This window comes from Trachypithecus francoisi, unplaced genomic scaffold (assembly GCF_009764315.1).
Source record: "Trachypithecus francoisi isolate TF-2019V2 unplaced genomic scaffold, Tfra_2.0 Lachesis_group4, whole genome shotgun sequence".
Lineage (NCBI taxonomy): Eukaryota > Metazoa > Chordata > Mammalia > Primates > Cercopithecidae > Trachypithecus > Trachypithecus francoisi.
In genome coordinates this window covers 112,596,085-112,621,350 of record NW_022681469.1, presented here as the reverse complement: position 1 = coordinate 112,621,350, position 25,266 = coordinate 112,596,085, and the positions used below count along the sequence as shown (strand labels likewise).

The 25,266-nt window shown below is 44.3% G+C and overlaps 1 protein-coding gene and 1 long non-coding RNA gene across 3 annotated transcripts in view; both read right to left on the bottom strand.

The window, feature by feature from the left end:
• The window catches only part of CYTH3 (cytohesin 3), a 114,431-nt gene that overhangs the window by 20,409 nt on the left and 68,756 nt on the right, over positions 1-25,266 (bottom strand). For both annotated transcript variants that reach the window (XM_033194890.1, XM_033194891.1), the window contains exons 2-4: positions 8,345-8,427; positions 5,621-5,685; positions 5,015-5,081 (exon numbers count right to left, since the gene is read on the bottom strand). In XM_033194890.1, the coding sequence (XP_033050781.1) occupies positions 5,015-5,081; positions 5,621-5,685; positions 8,345-8,427 (215 nt within the window). The remainder of the gene's footprint in view (positions 1-5,014; positions 5,082-5,620; positions 5,686-8,344; positions 8,428-25,266) is intronic.
• LOC117073685 lies at positions 263-5,006 on the bottom strand. Its single transcript, XR_004433318.1, has 2 exons — positions 4,264-5,006; positions 263-484 (listed from the first exon to the last, which is right to left on the bottom strand). It is a non-coding gene; the product is annotated as an uncharacterized LOC117073685 (long non-coding RNA).

The following is a 25,266-nucleotide window of genomic DNA, read 5'->3' as shown; positions in this document are numbered from 1 at the left end:
AACTGAATAGAGAAATTCTTTAACTCTCTTCTAGCACACGTCCACTCTTCAGCCACGTCTTCTCCATATGCTCAAGTGACGACGTGACAGACACTCCTAGTTTTCATTTCCAAGGTTCTTTTTCACAATCCCCCATTTTTGTGTCATGGATAAGAAACATCCTATCGTATCTTTTTGATGATATTTATTATATAGACAAATATTCTACGATAAAAAGTTGCTTTTTTTTTTTTTTGGCTGCTTCTTCTGTTTTATTTATTTATTTTTGAGACAGAGTTTTGCCCTTATCACCCAGGGAGGAGTGCATTAGCACAATCTAGGTTCATTGCAACCTCCACCTCCCAGGTTCAAGTGATTCGCCTCCCTTAGGCTCCCAAGTACCTGAGATTACAGGTGCCTGCCACCATACCCAGCTAATTTTTTTTCTATTTTTAGTAGAGATGGGGTTTCACCATGTTGGCCAAGCTGGTCTCAAACTTCTGACCTCAGGCAATCCACCTACCTCGGCCTCCCAAAGTGCTGGGATTACAGGCGTGAGCCACCACACCCAGCCTCCTGCTTCTTTTTTAAGAGACAGGGTCTCGTTCTGTTGCCCAGGCTAGAGTGCAGTGGTGTAATCGCAGCTCACTGAAGCCTCAAACTCCTGGGCTCAAGCGATCCTTCTGCCTTAGCCTCCCAGTAGTTGGACTACAGGCACATGCCACCATACCTGGCTTGATAAAGGATTTAAAAGACAAAGTCTTATTGTCACCCAGGCTAGAATGCAGTGGTGCAATCACAGTTCACTGTAGCCTCAAACTCCCGCGCTCAAGTGATCCTCCCACCTTAGCCTCTCGAGTAGCTGGGATTACAGGTGCATACCACCATGCCTGGCTGATTAAAAAAAAAAGAAAAAAAATGTTTGTAGAGATGAGGGTCTTGCTATCTTAGGCTGGTTTTGAACTACTGAGCTCAAGCGATCCTCACACCTAGGCCTTCCAAGATGTCGAGATTACAGGCATGAGCCGCCCTCCCTGCCTCTACTGTTTCTATTAAGTGTTTCCTCCAGTCTTAGTTCTTCTGTTTGTAGGGTTTTGTTGTCTCTTTCATGGTGCTGGATTCCTCAAACGCTTGGTGGTGCTTGGTGGGTGTTCGTCTTTGTATTGAAGGGTCACTGCTGGCCTAACAGAATGCTACCTGTGTCTGGTTTTTGCTGCAGCTGCCTCCAGTGATCTGGCAGAGGAGCAGGTCAGGCAGCCAACGGCTGGTCTCTGAGAGTGGGTATTTCTCCTTCTTGGTGCTGCCACCCACCAAGGACGCTGCTTGTTTTCATGGATTAAGTGTTCCCTCTTGCTTTTCCCACCTGGAGACACAATCACTGCTAGGCACAAGGTCAGGAAAGGGTGACCAGTCTCGATGTCCCTCCCACAGTCCTGTTCCCTGAATGTACCTCCTCTGCGCTCGGGGAACTCTGAAGCTGCTCTTGCTGCCCCCGGCAGGTCCTTTCTTGTATGTTCTGTGGGCACTGTTTCCTTCTTCAGTTGATCCCATTTACCTTCTTCCAGGGATTCCTCAATTTCTAGTCCACTCAGTAAACCCCTGCTTGTCATATGATTTATATATTTTATTTAAGGCATTTCTAGGAAATCAGGAAGAGAGAGGCTACAGAGTGTTTTCAGCTTCTGTGATCTAATCAAACCTTCCCTCTTACTCATTTATGAACTCAAGTGCTACTTCTACAAATAATGCACCTGAACAAACCAAAGCTCCCTGTTTAAAGTGTCATCACTCTGAGACGTAGAAAACGCCATCCTAGCCGGAAGGAATGTATTTACTCTGACAATTACTCTTCATGTTTCACAACGTTACAGGTTTAACAGGGGCGTGGGGAGGTAGATGTAATTCTGAGTTGTGTCTGAAGCATGTGACATCATCCATCACAGCTGTGAACGAAATGTCTGTGTCCCCCCAACAATTCGTATGTTGAAGCCCAAACCCCCAATGTGATGGTATCTGGAGATGGGGTCTTTTGGAGGTAATCAGTGTTACATGAGGTCCTGGTGGGGGCCCTGGTCTGATGGTATTTGTGCCCTTATAAGAACAGCACCCTAGAGTCAGCAAGTTCTCCTTACTACCCAGCATGTGAGGATACAGCAAGAAGTTGGCTACCAGCAGGCCAAGAAGAGAGCCCTCACCAGATGCCAATCATGCTGGAACCCTCATCTTGGACTTCCAGTCTCTAGAACTGTAAGAAAATACATTTCCACTGTTTAAGCACCCCCTCTATGGTATTGCGTTAGGAAGCCTCAAGTAGACTTAAGACAAGTGCTATATTCAAGTCTACAAAACCAAGGAACTTTGATAATTTTTCCCAGCAAAAGGCTACATGAAGACTAAATGTGCCATCTGCTTTTATCAAGCAGCATAATTATAGATAAGTACAACCAGTAATCAAGATTCTTAAAATCTTGTAGGTGAAGAGGAACAAAAAATGAAGCTGGTGAGCAATCTGCCACAGCCCAGGCAAAGCAGGTTATGCCTAGTGTTCCATTATTGGAACACAAAGCATGTGGGGGTTGTTTACATCCTACTGCTCAAGGTCATTGCCAAGGTCTGACCGCAAAAATTCAAAAACCAGCAACCTCAGGCATAATAAATGGGTTAAACGCCAACTTCCCTGGCCATGGTGAGCCAGTGCCACAGGGATGACCACTTAGGGCCACCTAGAAACCAGCCCCAGGGGCTTCCACCCAGTGCAGCAGACGGCAGCAGTGACAGGCTGCCTTGGAGTCAGGTTCCCTCCTCAGGACAGTGGTGACGGCAGCAGTGACAGGCTGCCTTGGAGTCAGGTTCCCTCCTCAGGACAGTGGTGAATTCCTTAGCTGTTCTGTGCCTCATTTTCCCCAACTGTGAAAGAGGAATTAAGACGAACCCTCCCTACCTCATAAGGTTACTATAGGAACTTAAGTGTATGAATTAAAGTACTTCCTCATCATGGTTCTTGACAAACGGTAAGTTCTCAATGTTGGCCCTTACTAGAAATCTGACATGGCCGGGCACAGTGGCTCACACCTGTAATTCCAGCACTTTGGGAGGCTGAGAAGGATGGATCATGAGGTCAGGAGATGGAGACCATCCTGGCTAACACGGTGAAACCCCGTCTCTACTAAAAATACAAAAAATTAGCCGGGCATGGTGGCAGGTGCCTGTAGTCCCAGCTACTTGGGAGGCTGAGGTAGGAGAATGGCGTGGACCCAGGAGGCGGAGCTTGCTATGAGCCAAGATGGCACCACTGCACTCCAGCCTGGGCAACAGAGTGAGACTCCATCTTAAAAAAAAAAAAAAAAATCTGACACACGGTATATATAAAACAGGAAGACAGGCAAGAGCCTAACAGAGAGGGCTTCACAGGCATGAAGACAAGTTTACGCTCATGAAGCTGAACCCTGATGCACAGTGGTGGCATCACTTTGTTTATTTATTTTGAGAGAGTCTCTCACTCTTGTCGCCCAGGCTGCAGTGCAGTGACACAATCTCAGCTCACTGCAACTCGCCTCCCAGGTTCAAGTGATTCTCACGCCTCAGCCTCCTGAGTAGCTGGGACTACAGGCACACGCCACCATGCCCGGTTAATTTTGTATTTTTAGTAGAGACAGGGTTTCACCATGTTGGCCACACTGGTCTCAAACTCCTGACCACAGATGATCCGCCCAGCTGGGCCTCCTAAATTGCCGGGATTATATGCGTGAGCCAGCACGCCAGGCCTCAGTAGCATCCCTTTACAAAGTAAGTATCTATCTGTATGTCTTTCATGAGATGAGCATTTGCCCATGAACTTACTGGAGTGCTGCCCTGTGCTGCACCACCTGGGTCCCCTTAAAACATAAGGTCCAGTTTTGAGAACATCCACTTTCGTAAAGAATCCTGAGATGCTTCCAATGCTTATTAAATCTGCTGATAAATCTAACTCCACAGTCCCAACTCCTTAAAGAAAAGCTGTTACCCAAAATATCAGATCATTTCCAAATTCACAAAATTGACAATTTTCATTCCATCGTGGAGATGACTGATGCCCCACAAGCAAAGAATGAGAAAGCAGCAGGGCAGTTTTCACAGTGGCCAGAGTGTATGCGCTAAACAAAACCCTCCTCTGGCTGCAGATGTGTGCAGCCTTAAGAAAATCCAGACATGGCCGGGCGCAGTGGCTCATGCCTGTAATCCCAGCACTTTTGGAGGCCAAGATGGTCGGATCACCTGAGGTCAGGAGTTCGAGACCAGCCTGACCAATGTGGTGAAACTCGGACATGCCATTCCTCTCCCAAACCCTGAAGACTCAGGTCTACCCTTCTTTCTCAAAACCAAAACGTCCACCAAAAATCTTTACAGATTCTGCCAAATCCTTTAGCTCAGTCTCAGAAACAAGCAGCTACATGTTTCAGGTTTCACTGTTTTCGGGTGTTTCCCTAGAAAATCCAACTTGAGGAAAGAGGAAGATGCTGGTTTAAATGTGGAGGATCCCTTGTTTTTTTCACAGATACCTGCTTTTTAAGGTGAATGGAGAAATAACGTCCTCTTACGTGAACCACTTAACCCACCCAGATTATAAAGTCCACAACCTCTGGACACCCGGGTTCCACTCCCACCGCTGCTCCTTCCTAATCACGTGGTTCCCTGGCTGTAGGGCCCGGCTCAAGTGGGAAGACAGGAATATGAGCCTCGACAGCAAGGGCACTGCCTGGAGTCAAGCCCGGCCTGCCCCGAGTTGTCCAAGCTGGGCCCGTGAGGCTGCTTCCTCACCCAGAAGCTCACTCGGCAAGAAAGGCGTTTCTGCCCAGGGTACCAGCCCTACAAGGCACTTCTGCTTCACCCCACTCGTCAACAGCCCCTTTTTGATCGAAATGTGCCTTCAACTCCCCGTCTTTTATGAGGTGATAGGACGGACCGCCTCTGACCTCTGTCCAAAAGGGACACGGCAGTTCAAATCAATGGATGAGTCCATCTCCTGCAGGCCAGAAAAGGGAGAGCATTCTCTTACCTTTTTGGGATCCATGTTGAATTTCTTTCTTCCCATGGCTATCTGTTTGTTCCTCTGAGTTGTTTTGCTGTTGGTGTGGAATAATTTGAAAATCACTCACGCTGTTTTCACGGTGCAGCCGAGTCACAGCCCTCCACCAGTGCACTTTCCCCCACAACAACGGACTCAAGGAAGGGAGGCACAGGCACACACGGAGGGGCCTCCAGCCTCCACAGTGGCGGAGGGGTGGTGTGGCCGCCATTGCTCTTCACATTTGATAACTTGAGACACTTCAGAAAAAGCTAATGATGCAAACCAGTGATTTCAATAAAGCACAGCTCCTTATGACGCAGGCAGGTAACTTCTGTGCAGGTCAACCCTGAAGTGCCTGTGCTTATGCCTGAACCTATAAAGGTAGGCGATGACTTACAGAGGAGGCGATGAGAAGTAACATCCAGGGAAATACCCCAGGTCCCCTCCACGAGGAGTGGGGGGAGAGGAGAGGAATTAACTCCACAGGCTCCCCCCATCCCAACCACTCTCACCCCACTTTCTGCAAGTTTGACTAGAAGATGGAGGTAGAAAGAAACGAGTCAACAGCTTGAAGGTGTGGCCACAAATTGTTACCTCTCCTCTACGGAAGTTAGATTGTCGATCTCTGTCATCACTTCTGCAATTTCATATTTCAGCCTCTGTCAAAAAAGAAGAATTTTGAGGTGAGGAGTGGGTCTTAACCTTCCTCCCCTGAGACGGAAATGTTAGTCCTCTTGTGACAAGCTTCCCTGAGGTCTCATCTGAGCATCGCAGGGATGGAAAAACCAATACTATTATCAGTACAGCTAGAGTTTTACAGTCAAAGCCACCACAACTTAGGAGAAAACAAAATTATTTGCTCACTTTTCATCAGATACCAGATTCAGAGGGGTCACTATGCAGATCCTAGGGTATCTGTATATAAAATCAGGCAGGGACATTGCGGGGGAATATCACAGCTGTGAAAAGATAAAACCAAACCAGGAGTGGTGGCTCAGGCCTGTAATCCCAGCATTTAGGGAAGCTGAAGCAGAGGGATCACTCGAGACCAGGAGTTTGAGAACTCCTGGGCAATATAGCAAAGCCCCATTGCTACAAAAAAGAAGAACAGAAAAAGTAGCTGAATGTGGTGGTACACACCTCTAGTCCTAGCTACTAGAGAGGCTGAGGAGGGAGGATTGCATGAACCCAGGAGTTTGAAGCTACAGTGAGCCATGATCATACCATTGTACTCCAGTCTGGGTGACAGAGCAAGACTTTACCTCTTTAAAAAAAAAAAAAAAAAAGATAAAACCAGCAAAAGGAAAGCCGTGAGTCCTTAGTTCACTTAACTGCACTATTCAGCCCTGCCACGCACACAGTCACCTGCCTCCTCCTTCAAGACTGCCTTTGTTCCTGGGGAGAAGCTGAGGCTCGAGTGTGTTTAGATCAGTGGTCTCAGGCTGAAGCTCAGGTGTGTTTAGGTCGGTGGTCTCAGGATCACTTCTATCACCTTGAATGAGATGAAGCACCATGGACAGAGCCCAGGGGGTGAACAGAACTGACTCAGGGCGCTCAGAGAAGCCAGAGGCATCCAAGGGGACAGACCTCTGGAAGCCTCCAACTTCCCTTGGCCTCAGTGTGCTCACTGATAAAATGAAGTAGTTAAAGCTAGATTACAATTCCACATTTATCAGCAGGATGATTACTAACGTCCAAATAATATACATCCTTATTCTTCAACCAGAGACCAATTCTGGGTTATCTCATTTTCCCAAGAATGAATGGTAACCTTAGAAGAAAAATTTCCATGAATTACCTTTCAAATACAAAGACATTTTTATTTGGGACCCTATTATTCTGTACGCCAAGACACAGAATTAAAACGCAAGCTCCTAGAAAGGAGCTATTGTCTGGGACAAGGCCTGTCCCTGCCGTGGCCTGTGAAGCCACATTTACTTTGGCAATGACAATGACTAGGAAGCTTTTCAAAGAAGACCTCCATGTCTGCTTGACGCTCCCGAGGAAGCCCCAAACGGAAGGAGCCAGGGCCGGCCCTCTGAATCACTTCTGTAACACTCACAGGCTCTCCCACGCTGAGACTGCAGCTTTATTCATGTGCCTCTCCTATGGGACCTGCCTCTACCCTGTCCTCTGAGTAAAGTACACAAGTGTGGAAGAGCCCATGTTTGTATGCCTGTGTTTTTATTTGTCTTGGTTTAATGTTTTTTGTTTTGTTTTGTTTTGTTTTGAGACAGGGTCTTGCTCTGTCACTGAATCCGCAGTATAGTGGCACCATCACAGTTCACTGTAGCCTCAACTTCTTGGGCTCAGGTGACCCTCCCACCTCAGCCTCCCGAGTAGCTGGGACTATAGGTACATGCCACCATGCCCAGCTAAGTTTTGTGTTTTTTGTAGATCTGGGGTTTGACCATGTTGCCCAGGCTGGTCTTGAACTTCTGGGCTCAACAGATCCTCAGGCCTTGGCCTCCCAAAGTGCTGGATTATAGGTGTGACCAACTGTGCCCAGCCTAACGTGTCATTCTACTCCTAACACCTAGTAGGCACTTGGTACGCAGCTGGAACCCAAAACATGCCTATACATTCATTCAAAGGGTATCTGAGAGCCAAAAATGGAACAGGCAATGTTCTAGGTGCTAGAATATTAACATATCGGTGGCTGGGCATGGTGGCTCAGGCCTGTAATCCCAGCACTTTGGGAGGCTGAGGCAGGCAGATCACAAGGTCAGGAGATCAAGACCATCCTGTCTAACACAGTGAAACCCTGTCTCTACTAAAAATATAAAACTATAAAAAATTATAGGTGGACGCCTGTAATCTCAGCTACTCGGGAGACTGAGGCAGGAGAATGGTGTGAACCCAGGAGGCGGAGCTTGCAGTGAGCCCAGACTATGCCACTGCACTCCAGCCTGGGCAACAGAGCAAGACTCTGTCTCAAAAAAACAAAAAGCAAAAAATAAACACATTGGTTAACGAAAGAGGATCTCAGTGCACAGTCCGATAGAGCAATGCGCTGGTGGCTTGCTGCTGCTTTAGATGGCTGGCTGTGGCTTTGGGTTTGCAAGCTGGCTACTGCTGACCTCAGTTCCACGATGTCTTGATTTCTACCCAGGGTCTCACTGCCTGTATGAAGTCTTTGCTTTCTCAACTTGATAACTTTTTCAATCTGTCTCTTTGTGTAGTTCTTATATGCACACACTGAACACCTTTTTTTTTTTTCTTTTACATTTTTGTGAGGCTACTCTTTTACTGTTTTACTCAAAAGCAAAACAGAGTTTTGGATTTTTGGGGTTTTTTTTTTTTTTTTTTTTTTTTTACCTCAATGTCATCAATAAGTTCCTTTTTTCTTCGACGAATGTCTAGAAGCTCTTCTCTCTCTTCTAATGAGAGGTCTTCAGGCACTGAAAGAAGAAAAAAATTATCAATTAAACAACTACTTTGGAGAACAAACTGGCAACATCTAGCAAGGGTGAGGTGGGTAAATGCTGCCACTCGGCAATTCCATATGCAGGTATTTATCCTAAAGAAACACTCCCATTGAGACTGTATCTAAGACACTCATAGGAGCGCTCTTTATAACCAGAAAACAGCCTAAATATTCATCAATAAGAACTCGAATAAATTGTGGTACATTCATAAAACAGAATCCCATCCAACAAAAATATTTTTTCAGGCCAGGCACGGTGGCTCATGCCTGTAATCCCAGCACTTTAGGAGGTTGAGACAGGTGGATCACTTGAGGTCAGGAGTTTGGGACCAGCCTAGCCAACATGGTGAAACCCCATCTCTACTAGAAATACAAAAATCAGCTGGGCGTGATGGCGGGTGCCTGTAATCCCAGCTACTCAGGAGGCTGAGGCAGGAGAATTGCCTGAACCCGGAGGCGGATCACATCACTGCACTCCAGCCTGGGCGGCAGAGGGAGATTCTGTCTCGGAAAAAAATAAATTAATTAAAAAGAGAATGAGCTAAGTCTGTCAATATGGATGAGTCTCAAAAATAAAATGATGACGATAAAAGAAGGCTAAGGCCAGGCACAGTGGCTCACATCTCTAAGCCCAGCACTTTGGGAGACTGAGGCAGGAGGATCGCTTGAGCTCAGGAGTTCAAGACCAGCCTGAGCAAGATGGTGAGATCTTTTCTCTACAAAAATTAAAATAAATAAATAAATGTAGACAGTGTCCAGGAAAAGACCACAGCCCAATGAAAACATGATTCACAGCAGAGCTGACACTCGGCTCAAAGACAGACTGGACTCTTCAATAAATATGTGTGAAGACAGTTATTTATATGGAAGAAATAAAAGCAGATCGTATGTTATCAATCATACATATTTTCAATCAATTACAAGTGAATTAAAGACTTAAATGTGAAGGGGAACACTGTACAATTTTTAGAAGTCAATATAGGAGAATGTTTTTTATAATTTCAGGGTAGCAAAGGACTTTTTTTTTTTGAGACGGAATCTGGCTCTGTCGCCCAGGCTGGAGTGCAGTGGCACAATCTTGGCTCACTGCATCCTCTGTCTCCTGGGTTCACTGCACCCAGCCAGGGAAGGACTTCTTAAACAAGATAGACAAATTATAAATCACAAAATATTAATACAGTTAATTATATCAAAATTAAGAAATAGGCCAAGCAAGGTGGCTCATGCCTGTATCCAAGCACTATGGGAGGCCAAGGTGGGAGGATCACTTGAGGAGTTTGAGACCAGCCTGGGCAATACAGTGAGACCCCCATCTCAACTAAAAAAATGAAAAATAGCCAGACATGGTGATGCATGCCTGTAAGCCCAGTTACTTGGGAGCCTGAGGTAGGAGGATCACTTCAGCCCAGGAATTTGAGGCTGCAGTGAGCTATGATCATGATTGTGCCACTACACCCCAGTCTGGGCAACGGAGTTAGAATCTGTGTCTCAAAAAAAAAATTAATAAATAAAAATGAAGAAACTTCATTCACCAAAAGTTCCACACCACAAAGTAAAGAAGAGGCTGAGCTAGAAACTGCCAAAGAACTGGGATTCAAAATATATAACCCCTACAAATTATATTATTGTTTTTTGCAGAGACAGGATCTCACTCTGTTGCCCAGACTGGAGTGAAATGCTGTGTGATCATGGCTCACTGCAGCCTTGAACTCCTGGGCTCAAGCAATCCTCCCACCTCAGCCTCCCAAGTAGCCAGGATTACAGACGTGTGTCACCATGTCTGGCTAATTTTTTTTTTTTAATTTAGAGACAGGGTCTTGCTGTGTTGTCCAGGCTGGCCTTGAACACCTGGCCTAAAGCAAAACTCCTACCTTGGCCTCCTAAAGCACAGAGATTACAGGTGTGCGCCACTGTGCCCAGCTACAACTCAATTTTTAAAAGACAAAACAACTCAGTGCTTAGAAAATGGGCAAATGGGGCCAGGCGCAGTGGCTCATGCCTGCAAGCCCAGCACTTTGGGAGGCTGAGGCAGGTGGATCACCTGAGGTCAGGAGTTCTAGACCAGCCTGGCCAACAGAGTGAAATCCCATCTCTACTAAAAATACAAAAAATTAGTTGGGTGTGGTGGTGGGCGCCTGTAATCCCAGTTACTTGGGAGGCTGAGGCTGAGGCAGGAGAATCACTTGAAACAGGGAGACAAAGGTTGCAATGAGCCGAGATTGCACCACTGCACTCCAGCCCAGGTGACAGAGTGAGACTCCGTCTCAAAAGAAAAAAGGAAAATGGGCAAATGACTTGCACAGGCACAAGACCAAAAAATTTATATGAATGGGCATATGAAAGGATGTCAACTCTCTTAATAGTCAAAGAAATACAAATTAAAATCCCAACAAGAGACCTCCACTAAAACTATAGTAATCATAATTAGCGATTTTAAAAATTCAAAATCCATTACAACAAAGAGAATGGAAACAAAGAACCACCATCACATTTTTATTAGCCTGAAGCCAAAATGGACTAGCCATAGCTGATTTAACCCACATGGAAAAGGAAACTCTTAAGCCCACAGTGGCATAGACCAAGTAACCTAATTTACATGTGAGAATCCCCAAAAGGCTTAGGCTCTGGCTGCACCGGATAACTCTGGAGGGGGGCTGTGAAGGAGGGTCAACTAAAATAAGGAGAACTGGTTGAGAGACTCTTTGAAATACCATTGGATGCCTGCCTCTTCTCTCCCACACCACAGTACACTGCTTATTTATCTTCAGAGAGCAAAACAGAGAGACTAGGGCACTTCGAACATGTTTGAGGGCAAGGGTACCCTACCAAAAACAGGGGTGAGAGGCAAATGCAGACATACTCATCACCACGCCCTCTTCCCCACTGGGCTCCCAGACTGCAGGCCATGGGCCATTTACTCCTCTTCCACTGCCCTGGACAGAGGCTGGGACAAGCGTCTTCTCTGAAGCATCCCACAGGCTTCAGCTCTAAAGATACTGACGTGAGGGGCAGACACCAACAAGCGGCACACCCACATCACCCTAGAGAGAAACAGTCAGCACGGCCTCCTGCTGCACTCAGAGCTTCTAATACACTTTTCACTTCTTCCTTCTCGAACTGGAGGTAAGCCTCTGACACGCAAAACAGATACCAAAATAGACCCAAAAAAGCAAAAAGGGATAAAAGTGGTTACACCTTGGGGACAAAAAAGTGACAAGGCAAGGCAATGCTCACCCCCATTACAAACTTTACAGCTGACTCTTTAATACGTGTACAACTGATAAAATACAAAATCTTGGGGAAAAAGTCAGATGTGATGGCACACACCCACAGTCCCAGGAACTTGGGAGGCTGAGGTGAGAGGATTGTTTGAGCTCAGGGGTTCCAGGCTGCAGTGACCATGATCACGCCACTGGATCTCAGCCTGGGTGACAGAACGAGACTCTCATCTCTTTAAAACAAAACGAAAACAAAAAACAAAAAAAACCTTGAAAACAACATATGCATTTCAATCTCACCAGACTGTGACCTTTCATCCTGAGAGAGAGAAGAAAGAAAGACGGGAGGGGGGGAGGGGGAGGGGGAGGGGGAGGGGGAGAGGGAGAGGGAGAGGGAGGTCTACTGCCATTAACAGCCACTTTGGAAAACAATTTGTCTATTAATATCAAAGAAGTACATATGCTATGACCCAGCCATTTTACTCCTAGGTATATCAGAAAAGTTCCTGTGCACTGCAACAGAAGATATGTAACAAGAACGTCAAAGAAGCCCATTGTGTAGATTTAAAAAGAAAACAGGCCAGGCATGGTGGCTCACGCCTGTAATGCCAGCACTTTGGGAGGCCGAGGCACGCAGATCATGAGGTCAAGAGATTGAGAGCATCCTTGCCAACATGGTGAAACCCCGTCTCTACTAAAAATACAAAAATTAGCCAGGTGTCATGGTGGGCGCCTGTAGTCCCAGCTACTCGGGAGGCTGAGGCAGGAGAATCACTTGAACCCACGAGGTGGAAGGTGCAGTGAGCCGAGATCGCACCACTGTACTCCAGCCTGAGCAACAAGAGCAAAACTCCGTCTCAAAAAAAATAAAAAAGAAAAAAAAAAGAAACAGACAAACGAAAAGAGAAAAAGTAGGCCATATTCTCTTCCTAAATAAGCCAATGGTCATCTGAAACCAAAAAGCTGTTCATCAGAGAAAGTAACTTTTGGATGGCAATGGTAATGCCTAAAAAAAGAGAACAAATTTATTAATGTTTTCAAGGACACTGTACTGTGTCTGATCCCGCATCAGTTAAATGTTTTCATTACAATATAATTAAGACCAAAATGTTCAGCTCATGACAAACATGGCAAAGGAAAAAAATTTTGCAAAAAGATACATTTTCTTCAGATCTTTCTTAATAAACTTTTGTCTCAAACAGAAAAAAATAAAATGTCCTTTACAAAGATACAGATAATACAATTAACATAAAATTTGTAATTTCCTGCTTTCTGTATTAGATCTAAGCGTCGATAAATTCCACACTGTGGTTTTTTCTTTTTCTTTTTTCTGAGCTGCGTCTCACTCTGTCGCCAGGCTAGAGTGCAGTGGTGCGATTGGCTCACTGCAAACTCCACCTCCCAGGTTCAAGTGATTCTCCTGCCTCAGCCTCCCAAGTAGCTGGGACTACGCCCACCACCATGCCCAGCTAATTTTTGTATTTTTAGTAGGGATGGGGTTTCACCATGTTGGCCAGGCTGGTCTCAATCTCTTCACCTTGTGATCCAACCACCTCAGCCTCCCAAAGTGCCGAGATTACAGGAGTGAGCCACCCTGTGGCTTTTATTTATTTATTTATTTACTTATTTATTTATTTGAGATGGAGTCTCGTTCTGTCACCCAGGCTGGAGTGCAGTAGTGCGATCTCAGCTCACTGCAACCTCTGCCTCCCAGGGTCAAGCAATTCTCTTGCCTCAGCCTCCCTGAGTAACTGAGATTACAGGTGTGTGCCACCACACTCAGCTAATTTTTTTTTTTGTGTATTTTTAGTAGAGATGGGGTTTCACCATGTTGGCCAGGCTGGTCTCGAACTCCTGACCTCAGATGATCTGCCTGCCTTAGCCTCCCAAAGTGCTGGGATTACCAGCATGAGCCACCACGCCCAGCATTTTTTTTTTCTTTTTTTTTTTTTTTTGAGACAGAGTCTCACTCTCGCCCAGGCTGGAGTATAATGGTATGATCTCAGCTCAGTGCAACCAGGTTCAAGCAATTCTCCTCCCTCAGCCTCCCAAGTAGCTGGGATTACAGGTGCCCACCATCACTCCTGGCTAATTTTTTGTATTCACACTGTGGTTTTCTTAAGTAATCCTCTATGTCAAGCAATGAATGAGGAAGAAACTACAATTTACTGATCAACTATACTGGGCTGCATGCTTTAACAGGTCATCTCCATTAAACTCCCAAATAACTGAGAGCAGCCATTTTATAAATGAAGAAACCAAAGCCAGGGAAAGTCTAATGATTCTTTCCCAGGAGAAAGAGAAAAATATTTGAAGAAATAATGGCTGAAATGTCCCAAATTTGATGAATGACATGAACATACACCTCCAAGGTGCTCATCAAACTTCACATGGGATAAGCTCAAGGAGATCCAAAGTCATGCAACATGCTGTTGGGTGGTCTAGTAGCTCAACGATGTCATCAGTAACCCAGTCTGTTCATCCTGACTTCCAATGTGTCAGTTTCATGCTAAAGTCGGTCTCTTTCTGGCTCTAGGCTTCCCCAGCAACTGAAGCTACTTGCTTCCTTAGTCCTGTGTCTCTTTCAAGAGTGAGAAGGCTTCCTTCTGAGAAGGCCATGAAGTCTACACTCAATTCGCCTTGGCTCAGCCTGACTCCACCTGAGATTACTGTGATTGGCTGAAGAGCACGAGTAGAATGAATGAATGTGCACCACACTTAGCATTGAAGGAGAAGAAACACAAAGAAATCCAGATCAAGAGATAATGTGAGAAGTAAGAGAGAATGAAGGCCAATCAAGAATTTCACCAGGCAGAAAAACCAACATCGGATCCCCAGAGACCAAAGAAAACAAAGAAGCAAGTAGGCAGTTCTCCAATCTTCAAAGCTATTACTCTTACGCATCTGAGGGAGCATCTTCTTTTTTTCTTTTTTTTGAGACGGAGTTTCACTTTTGTTGCCCAGGCTGGAGTGCAATGACGCGATCTCAGCTCACTGCAACCTCCACCTCCCACATTGAAGTGATTCTCCTGCCTCAGCCTCACAAGTAGCTGAGATTACAGGCACGCGCCACCACGCCCAGCTAATTTTCTGTATTTTTAGTAGAGATTTCACCATGTTGGCCAGGCTGGTCTGGAACTCCTGACCTCAGGTGATCCAGCCGCCTCGGCCTCCCAAAGTACTGGGATTACAGGCGTGAGCCACCACAACCGACCGCATCTTATTTCAATATGGTAAAAAGTATATCTAAAAGTAACCAGCTGACTGACACTATCCTGTTACTAAAAAGTAAATGTACCTGAAGATTCAAATCAAGTCTGTCAACAAGGCTTATGAAAAGAGTTTTCTTCCGCTGAGCTCTCCTGTGCAGATACAGGAAAATAAGAGCCTGTAAGGGTAGAGGTTTAATTCAATCAGCACACATTTTTATTTCCTTTTTAAGAAAGTCTATCTACAGTTTCAGTCTATCTACAGTTTCTCTCCTCCTACCCTGAGGATGAGCAGGGTTGGTTGTTAACACAGAGTGAAGACATACAAAGTGAATCTAAACACCAGAATGATTTAATTCTGAAGATCCTAAAATACCTTTTAATCAGAATCAAAGGATTTCCTTGATTTTTATCTTTCAGTAATACCTATCTTTTCCTACCCCCTTAAGGCCCTAAGGAGTTAAATAAGCACTAGCCATTTACTTTACCAGTATTGCAATCAGAATTTCCATGTCTAAAAGAAAATTTTGTACAGTGGGACAAAGATATAGTGGCTGTGTAGAGAAATGTCCTTATTTTCCAGAGATTCAATGCCATAGTATATAGGGATATAATGCTATTATGTCTATACTTTGAAATACTTCAGCAAAAAAAGAACTGAGGCTGGGCGTGGTGGCTCACAGCTGTAATCCCAGCACTTTGGAAGGCTGAGGTGGGCGGATCACCTGAGGTCAGGAGTTCCAGACCAGCCTGGCCAACATGGTGAAATCCTGTCTCTACTAAAAGTACAAAAATTAGCCAGGTGTAATGGTGGGGACCTGAAATCCCAGCTACTTGGGAGGCTGAGGCAGGAGAAAGAGGGGGAGGCTGCAGTGAGCCAAGATCATGCCATTGTCCTCCAGCCTAGGCAACAAGAGCGAAACTCTGCTTCAAAGGGGGAAAAAAAAGAATTGAGCAAAATTATAACAATTATTAAATCTATCTGATTCATTATCCATTTTAAGAGTTTGAATTAAAATAAAATAATCCATTTGAAGAGTTTGAATTAAAATAAAAAATTAAGTTTCAGGTATTTGGCCAGGTGCAATGGCTCACGCCTGTAATCCCAGCATTTTGGGAAGGCAAAGCCAGAACACTGCTTGAGGTCAGGAGTTTGAGACTAGTCTGGACAACACAAAGAAAGTCTGTCTCTACAAAAAATAAAAAAGAAATTAGCCAGACATGCTGCACCTGCCCACAGTCCCAGGTACTCAAGAGGCTTGAGTGGGGGGATCGCTTGAACCCTTGAGTTTGAAGATGCAGCAAGCTATGATTGTGCTACTGCACTCCAACCTGAGTGACAGAGTGAGACACTGGTCTAAAAACAAAACAAAACAAAAAAACAAAAAAAACATTTCGGGTATTAAGTGGCTAGTAACATCTGTAGCAGTATCACTCAGGATATTTGGGGAAAGCATTACTAGGAAGTAACAGAACGATCCTTGACATGTGAAAAGGAGTAAATCAAAGGAATAGGAGTATGTGATAAAATATTTCTGAACCGGGTCTGGCGCAATGGCTCACACCTGTAATCCTAGCACTTTGGGAGGCCGAGGTGGGCAGATTACGAGGTCAAGAGATCGAGACCATCCTGGCTAACATGGTGAAACCGCATTTCCACTAAAAATACAAAAAATTAGCCAGGCGTGGTGGCGGGCGCCTGTAGTCCCAGCTACTTGGGAAGCTAAGGCAGGAGAATGGCATGAATCCGGGAGGCAGAGCTTGCAGTGAGTCAAGAATACACCACTGCACTCCAGCCTGGGTGACAGAGCGAGACTCCTTCTCAAAAAACAGAAAAAATTTCTGAACCAGTCTCTGAGGAGCTTCTCTCATTTAAGTACCTTGCTGTCCTATTGTGTCTTTGGACACCCAGATTGCATAGCAAATACCAACATTTAGCTGTTAGACCAGCTGTTTAGTGACGTTCTATCAGTATCTCTCTGCATCCAAAATAACTTCGCAGTCACAGAATCTGCTGATCCACTGACAATTTCACACATGTGACTGCCATACTAAAAATGGGAAGATAAGCAATGTTCAGAGAAGGTGTCCGTCATTATCCAGATCTTTTCCACAGCAACAAACCAGCCTTCACTCAGTCACAGTTACCTAAAGCTTGGATTCACTGATATCATGTATGTTTTGTCACTCTGACTCTGTTAGGTAAGAAGAAACAAAGGTCAAGTGGTTGATTTTTTCCTCCCAAGAAATCTAGCAGTTTATTTTTGAATGGATAAAGTAATACATGGATATGGTTACACATACAGAAACATATTAAAAAGGCACACAATGAAAACTTCCCCTCCAACCTCAATAAAGCTGCTTTAAAAAATAAATAAATAAAGGCAGGTTAACTGGAAATCACTGGTCTGGCATGAAATCTCTAAAGCTGGTTGAATGCACCCACCATGAGCTTCCCTATAAAATCCTGACATTCCAGACACAGGCTAGGAAAAGGTCCTTCAGATTCAGTTCTCGTCTGTGAATTGATGGAGGAGGTTGGACACACTGGATTATTTCTAACAATGCATCAGGCTCTAAAAGAGAATGAGTCTGTGCAGCACATATCGTTTCAACATTCTTACTCTAATTCTTGATAACAAATATAAATGTTTCCACAAGGAAAAAACAATGTGGAAAGGAGGCAGGAAATCCTTCATTTTAGTAAAACGGTGCTGCCAGTGAAGCTTCAGAATAAGAATCAGGAGCAAATTCACATCATTCAGCCAAAAATCCTTACCTTTCTCAGGCACTAGCCTTCCATAAACTTAGATCTGCAAAATCACAGAGACTCACAGCTGGTGAGGTCTATGTTTTGGGTTCAGGTTTGTAGGAATTTAATTAAAGTACGTTAAGTGTGGACTTTCTGCTTCCAGCCACCAGTAACAGGGACTGGATTTATCCTGTTGCCTGAAATGATGGGAGTAGAAAAACAGCCAGGCACAGTGATTATGTGCCTGTAGTCCCAGCCACAGGGGAGTCTGTAGCAGGAGGATCTAGAGCCCAAGAGTTGAGGCTGGCCTGGGCAACGTAGCAAGAACCTACCTCTAAAAAATAAACAACAACAAAAAACAAGCTAACAAAATAACAAAATTCTACACCCTGCAAAATCTCTTTCACAAATAAAGATGAAACAAAGACATTTTCAGATATAAAAATTTAAACTAACTTGCCACTATCTGCACTACAAGAAATGTTAAAGTAGTCCTTCACGCAGGGGAAAAGAAAAGATTCCAAATAAAAATGTGTTCCCGATGCAAAAGAATTAAAGTATTGTAAATGATAACTATGTGAGTGAATACTTTTTCATGACAGATACCTCTTTACAAGATTTACTGTTGGCTGGGCGCGCAGTGGCTCAAGCCTGTAATCCCAGCACTTTGGGAGGCCGAGACGGGCGGATCACAAGGTCAGGAGATCGAGACCATCCTGGCTAACATGGTGAAACCCCGTTTCTACCAAAAAAATACAAAAAACTAGCCGGGCGAGGTAGCGGGCGCCTATAGTCCCAACTACTTGGGAGGCTGAGGCAGGAGAATGGCGTGAACCCGAAAGGCGGAGCTTGCAGTGAGCTGAGATCCGGCCACTGCACTCCAGTTTGGGCGACAGAGCAAGACTCCGTCTCAAAAAAAAAAAAAAAAAAAAAAGATTTACTGTTATTGTTTAAAGCACAAATAATAAAAAATGTAAGACAGAACAAAGGTTGGGAGGGAGAAAGGATAAGCTGCTTATCCCACATGTGAAATGGTTAACATCATTTGATGGTAGACTGAGAAATGAAAGATGTATATATAAATCCTAAACCAACTACTAACAAAGTGTGCGATAATATTAAGAAATTCAGATTACCTTATTTACCATCTTTAATAAAATCTAAGAGCCCGTCAATTATTAGATGTATGCTTAATTTCAGACAGTTTAAAAGGTATACAAATTTGTATCTCCGAATCAATGAAAAATGGGAGATTGTCACACACATTGATACTAAAAAATAAGCAAGTGGTATCTCCAAGTTGATTCAGTACTTTCTTTCAAGTTATATTAATAATCTGGTTATCTAACAGATTCCAATCTACCAAGAAGCTGCAGCTTTCCAGTTTGCTGCTATAAATGGTGACACCCGGACACATTTTATATACACACATCTACAAACACATGAGATCTTCCACGGACTTCACCTGCAGTTCTGTGACTTCTCCTGCAGAAAGATGGAGTTTCACAGGCATGAACTGTGGCCAGAGCCCTCACTAGGTTTTAGTCGCTATAAGTCAAATGTGATAATACATACACTGAACAAAACTTTGGTCATTTAACTCACAACTGTGTATTTTTGGCTACCTAGTCCTAACTGAAATTGATTCTCTCACCCTTAAGTTTACCTTTATTACTAATCAATACTACTTTTTTGTTTTGATATGGTGCTTTTTAGACTTTTGGTCAGTTCAGGGACTGGCCAATTCTGCAGGAAACTAAGAACACTGGCAAAGCATGGGCTCTGAGCGCTGGTTCCAGTTAATCCACTACATGGAAACTACATGGAGCCGTGGTTTAACACACACAGAAATAACACCTATCTCATAACACTGTCATACCTAGCAATTTAAACTCGTTGTTTATTTTGAGAACGGATCTTGTTCTGTCATGCGGTCTGGAGTGCAATGGCACAATCACAGCTCACTGCAGCCTCAACGTCCCAAGCTCAGGTGATCCTCCCGCCTCAGCCTCCTGAATAGCTGGGACTACAGGCATGTACTGCCATGCCCAGCTAACTTTCAAATTGTTTTTGTAGAGACAGGGTCTCACTATGTTGTTGCCCAGGCTAGTCTCAAACTCCTGGGCTCAAGTAATCCTCTACTTCGGCCTCCCAAAGTGCTGGGATTGCAGGTGTGAGCCACTGTGCCTCGCAAAACTGAGCATGAGTTTCTGGAGACTACTGAAGCAGTACAATGACACACAGAACAAACAGGCAGGCCCTGAGCTGCCAGGGGCTGCGCTCTGCCTCTCCTCACCACTTGACAGTTATGTGACCTCAGTGGGTGATAAAGCAGTATTCAATGACATCCAAGTGGGTAACAGGGCAGTCACATGTTAGCAACAACGGGAAGGGCCAGGTGAGTGGGGTGCTGCAGCTAGCCAAGATGCTGCACTGAGCTGCAGGGGCGGGCAGGAAAGCCACAGAGGCTCCAAGGGCCCGATTCTCGCCACCTCCTTGGAACCTTCTCTCTTGTCATTTCTCCTCAATCTCCATGTGCTGATCGTTACTGTTGCAGGACACTGGTTCCTTGCCCAGCCTTCTTTGGATTAGGTGAAAGGTAACATTTTCAGACACAAACCCGAGTTGGCCACTGGTGCACCATTATCACTAATAGAAATTCTTAAATAAAGTCCAATCAAGAGAAAGGATCCAATACAGGAGGTGTGAGCAGCAAGAGAAAATTATGAGCACTGGTTTCCATAAGTAAATCTAAAAAAAAATCTGACTGTGTAAGATAATAACGTCTCATAGAATAAGAACAGAACTAAAATGCTCAACAACAGCATGTAAATAAGAAGGGAAGCAATTTGTTCTGAAGTTCTTAGGGTTCGAAGGCGCAGGGGATATATGATTAACTTTAGACTTGGCAAGTTAAGAATGCATACTAAAATTTCTAGGGTAAGCAGGAAAGGAATGGAGCTCAAAATGCCCAAATTGGGAAAGGGAAATTAAAACTGGAATGAGAAAAAATAATCCAAAAAAAGGCAAGGAAAGAGAAAGAGAAACACAGAACAACTGTTAGAAATACAAAATGCAAAATATTGGCTGCAGGAAAAAAAATCCAAATATACTGATCTTTACCATGGTAGACAGAAAAACACAGCCATGGTTTTTTGCGGTTCCTCCTCTCAAGAAGGGAAGCCTATTTCCCACCGTTTTCTCTGGACTGGCTTTGGGACTTCCTTTGACCAAGAGAAGATGGCAGATGTGACAGTGGGCAGGGCCCAGCACCCAGGCCTCAAGGTCTTGCCCCTCCCCTATCCTGGAACCTGAGACCACCATGCCCTGGGCCAGCAACCTTTAACATGAAATCCATTGTGTAAAGAAACCACACGGAAGAGTCTCTGAGGTCCCAGCTGCTGCAGCACCTCAGCCAAGGCCCCAGACGTGTAAGTGAAGTCATCTGGGATGGGATCAGCCTCCGGCTGGCCTTCCAGCTGAATGTGACAATGTGGGTGAACCCAGACAAGAGCAGCACATGAACCACCAGCCAGCCTGGAAACTCGGGTGGTGAGACAAGAGGCCATTGCTGGGGTTTTTCGGTTTACTTTTTTGAGATGGAGTTTTGCTCTTGTTGCCCAGGCTGGAGTGTCATGGTGCCATCTCAGCTCACCACAACCTCCGCCTCCCGGGTTCAAGCGATCCTCCTGCCTCAGCCTCCTGAGTAGCTGGGATTACAGGCATGCGCCGCCACGCCCAACTAATTTTGTATTTTTTAGTAGAAATGGGGTTTCTCCATGTTAGGCTGGTCTCAAACTCCCGACCTGAGGTGATCCGCCGGCCTCAGCCTCCCAAAGTGCTGGGATTACAGGCATGAGCCACTGTGCCCAGCCAGGCCACTGCTGTTTTAAGCCAATTCCTTTGGAGAAGTTTGTTATGCAGTAAGAAGTAACTGATTCATTTACAATGAACATAAGTGAAAAAAAGGAGTATGTTTTAGAATTTGCACTTAAAAACCAGAACAAAAAACATCCCACTAAATGCTCTTTAAAAGAGACACATTTAAAACATACGAATACATAAAAGTTAGAGGTAAAAGGGTAGAAAGTAATATACCAGACACATTCTTACGGAAAAAAGTTGGTACCGCTGTAAGAAAACATAGGCAAAAAAAACTTTAAGAAAAATAGACTAAAGCTATGATGAGTCACTAGATAATGACATTTTGTTCAGTTATTCACAAAGTCAGAATTTATATGCATCTAACAAAATAGCCTGAAAATATATAAAGCAAAAATTGACAGATGTACATGTAAAAATAAAATTTTTCCCAAAGGCAAAAAAAAGAAAAAAATGTTGAAGATCTTACTAACACAATAGCAAGCTTGATTTAATGGGCATAATATACTTCACTGATTATAAGATGTGCTTTTTTTTTCACATTTTAACATATTTGAAGTGAATTGTGACATTTACATATTATTGCCTACATAGCTGTGAATCTGATTATTGCTAGAGGCAAAACTAAACAACTGCTACTCCTTAATGTTTCACGCAAAAACAAAATTTAAGAATAATCTGATGAAGGATTATGAGTCTAGTCATTACCACAGATTATTCACTGATACTTTCTGGTAAGATCAACAAAGCCTCAGCACAAAACTCTGCTAAACATTAGAAAAAAATCCAGGAGACAATATAGGAGCACTCTTTAAGAACCGCTGTGTCACTAATGCCTTCTATGGTGACAGCACTGTGTAGAAAAACACAAATATCAACTATTCTGAGTAGACAACTGATTCAGGAGTGGGAATCTGTAAATAAGCTTCAGGAATACCTTGACCAACTTACTGCACTCATATTTCACTTTTTTTTTTTTTTTTTTTTGAGACGGAGTCTCGCTCTGTCGCCCAGGCTGGAGTGCAGTGGCGCGATCTCGGCTCACTGCAAGCTCCGCCTCCCGGGTTCACGCCATTCTCCTGCCTCAGCCTCCCGAGTAGCTGGAACTACAGACGTCCGCCACCATGCCCAGCTAATTTTTTGTATTTTTAGTAGAGGCAGGGTTTCACCGTGTTAGCCAGGATGGTCTCCATCTCCTGACATCGTGATCTGCCCGCCTCAGCCTCCCAAAGTGCTGGGATTACAGGCTTGAGCCACCGTGCCTGGCCTCATATTTCACTTTTTATATATGTTCACAATAGTTTAAAAAAAAAAAAAAAAAGAAGAAACCAACATTGAAGTAAGTTGAAAAAAATATCGGACAGTATAAAGATTCTAAGTGAGAAGGATGCATTGCTCCTGGTTTAGGTACCAGCTTTTTTCTTCTTAATGGAACATAAGCTAATGACGCATCTTACAATTGATACAGACAGACTCAATGGGATCATGGCACCCAACAGGCATGCAATATACATTCAAGCACATATGAAAAAGAAAGTCTTAATAAATTTCAAAGGATTGGTATAGTGGAGATGAAGATGCTTTGCTCAACCTCTGGAGGTGCCTTCACGTAAAGCAGAGTTTAGAAAGCTCAAAATTACATCTCCGGATCCTCTTATAATTTAGGCTTCCAAAACGAACGAAGCTCTGCCAATCAGAGGCAGTGTACAGGATTCAAAAGAGAGCAGTGAAGCAGAGGTCTTCATCCTGCCCTTTTACACAGGCTGCTTCTCAGCTGGCCCACAAAGATGTGAAAGGTGAGGATTTTCTGGAACAGCATTCTATCTAGTGTTCGTTCTCTAGATTCCTAGGAATTGAGAGTTCATTCCAGCACTGTGGCCTCTTGATTCAGGTTCTGTGGACCCCATCACAGCTGGGGATATGCACGGACCTCCATGGTTGCAGGAGTTGCCGCAGGCGAGAATTCCTCTGGTGCCTCGATTCTGGAGAGCCAAGCTAGGGCCCACTCTTTTAGCCAACCTATGGCTCCCCAATCAAATCATTCCTTCCTGCTCAAAATACTTGGAGTGCTCTGTATTTCTTGTATGGAACTATACCTGAAACCACTGCTGTCATAAAGACCACATTCTCCGAACACAAAACAATAAAGTTAGAAATTAATTGCAAAACAGTGACTAGAGGATGAGTGCGGTGGCTCATGCATGTAATTCCAGGACTTTGGGAGGCTGAGGTGGGTGGATCACTTGACCCCAGGAGTTCGAGACCAGTCTGGGCAACATGGCAAAGACCCTGTCTCTACTAAAAATACAAAAATTAGCCAGGTATGGTGGCACACACCTGTAGTCCCAGCTACTTGGGGGCTGAGGTAGGAGAATTAACTGAGCCTGGAAGGTCAAGGCTGCAGTAAGCCATGATCATGCCACCGTACACCAGCCTGGGTGACAAAGCAATACTCTCAAAAAAGCAAAAACAAAAAACAGTGACCAGGAAAACCTATTTGTTTGGAAATTAAATTAAGAAACACAATTCTAAATAAATCATTGGTCAAAGATAACAACGTAATATAAATTAGAAAATACGAACAAAGGCCAGGCACAGTGGCTCACACTTGTAATCCCAGAACTTTGGGAGTCCAAGATGGGCAGATCACCTGAGGTCAGAAGTTCGAGACTAGCCTGCCAACATGGTGAAACCCCATCTCTACTAAAAATACAAAAATTAGCCAGGCGTGGTGGTGCATGCCTGTAATCCCAGCTACTTGGGAGGCTGAGGTGGGAGAATCACTTGAACCCAGGAGGTAGAAGTTGCACTGAGCCAAGATCTTACTACTGCACTCCAGCCTAGGCAACAGAGTGGAACTCCATCTCCAAAAAACAAACAAAAAACAAGAAGAGAAGAGAAAGATAATGTCAAAATATTACTTGGATGCTACAGCTAAAACAACTTGGAAAATCACAACTCAAGGTGCTACCACAGCCTGGGCAATATAGAAAGACCCTGTCTGAAAAAAACCAAAACACATTAGCCAGGTGTGGTGGTACACACCTGTAATCCTATCTACTTGAGACCGGATAGCTTGAATCCAGGAATTTGAGGCTGCAATGAGCGATGATCAGGCCACTGCACTCTAACCTGGGTGACAGAGCAAGGTCCTATCTCTTTAAAAAAAAAAAGCTTATTTTAGAAAATAATTTTGTTGTTTGGGCACGGTGGCTCAAGCCTGTAATCCCAGCACTTTGGGAGGCCGAGACAGGCAGATCACAGGGTCAGGAGATCGAAACCATCCTGGCTAACACGGTAAAACCCCGTCTCTACTAAAAAAAAAAAAAAATACAAAAAACTAGCCGGGCGAGGTGGCGGGCGCCTGTAGTCCCAGCTACTCGGGAGGCTGAGGCAAGAGAATGGCGGGAACCCGGGAGGCGGAGCTTGCAGTGAGCTGAGACCCGGCCACTGCACTCCAGCCTGGGCGACAGAGACAGACTCCATCTCAAAAAAAAAAAAAGAAAAGAATTTTGTTGAAAAATGATAAACTAAGCACTCACCTTTAAAAACTAGAAAAACTGCTTAAACCCAAAGAAGAAAATAATACAGAAATCAATTATTAAAATGCAATCAAGTATAGCCACTTTTGAAAACAGTTTGGCAGTTCTTCAAAAAATTAAACAGTTTGCATTCCAGCAATTCCACTCCTAATTATATATCCCAAAAAGTAAAACCGTATGTCCACACAAAAACCTACATGAATGTTCATA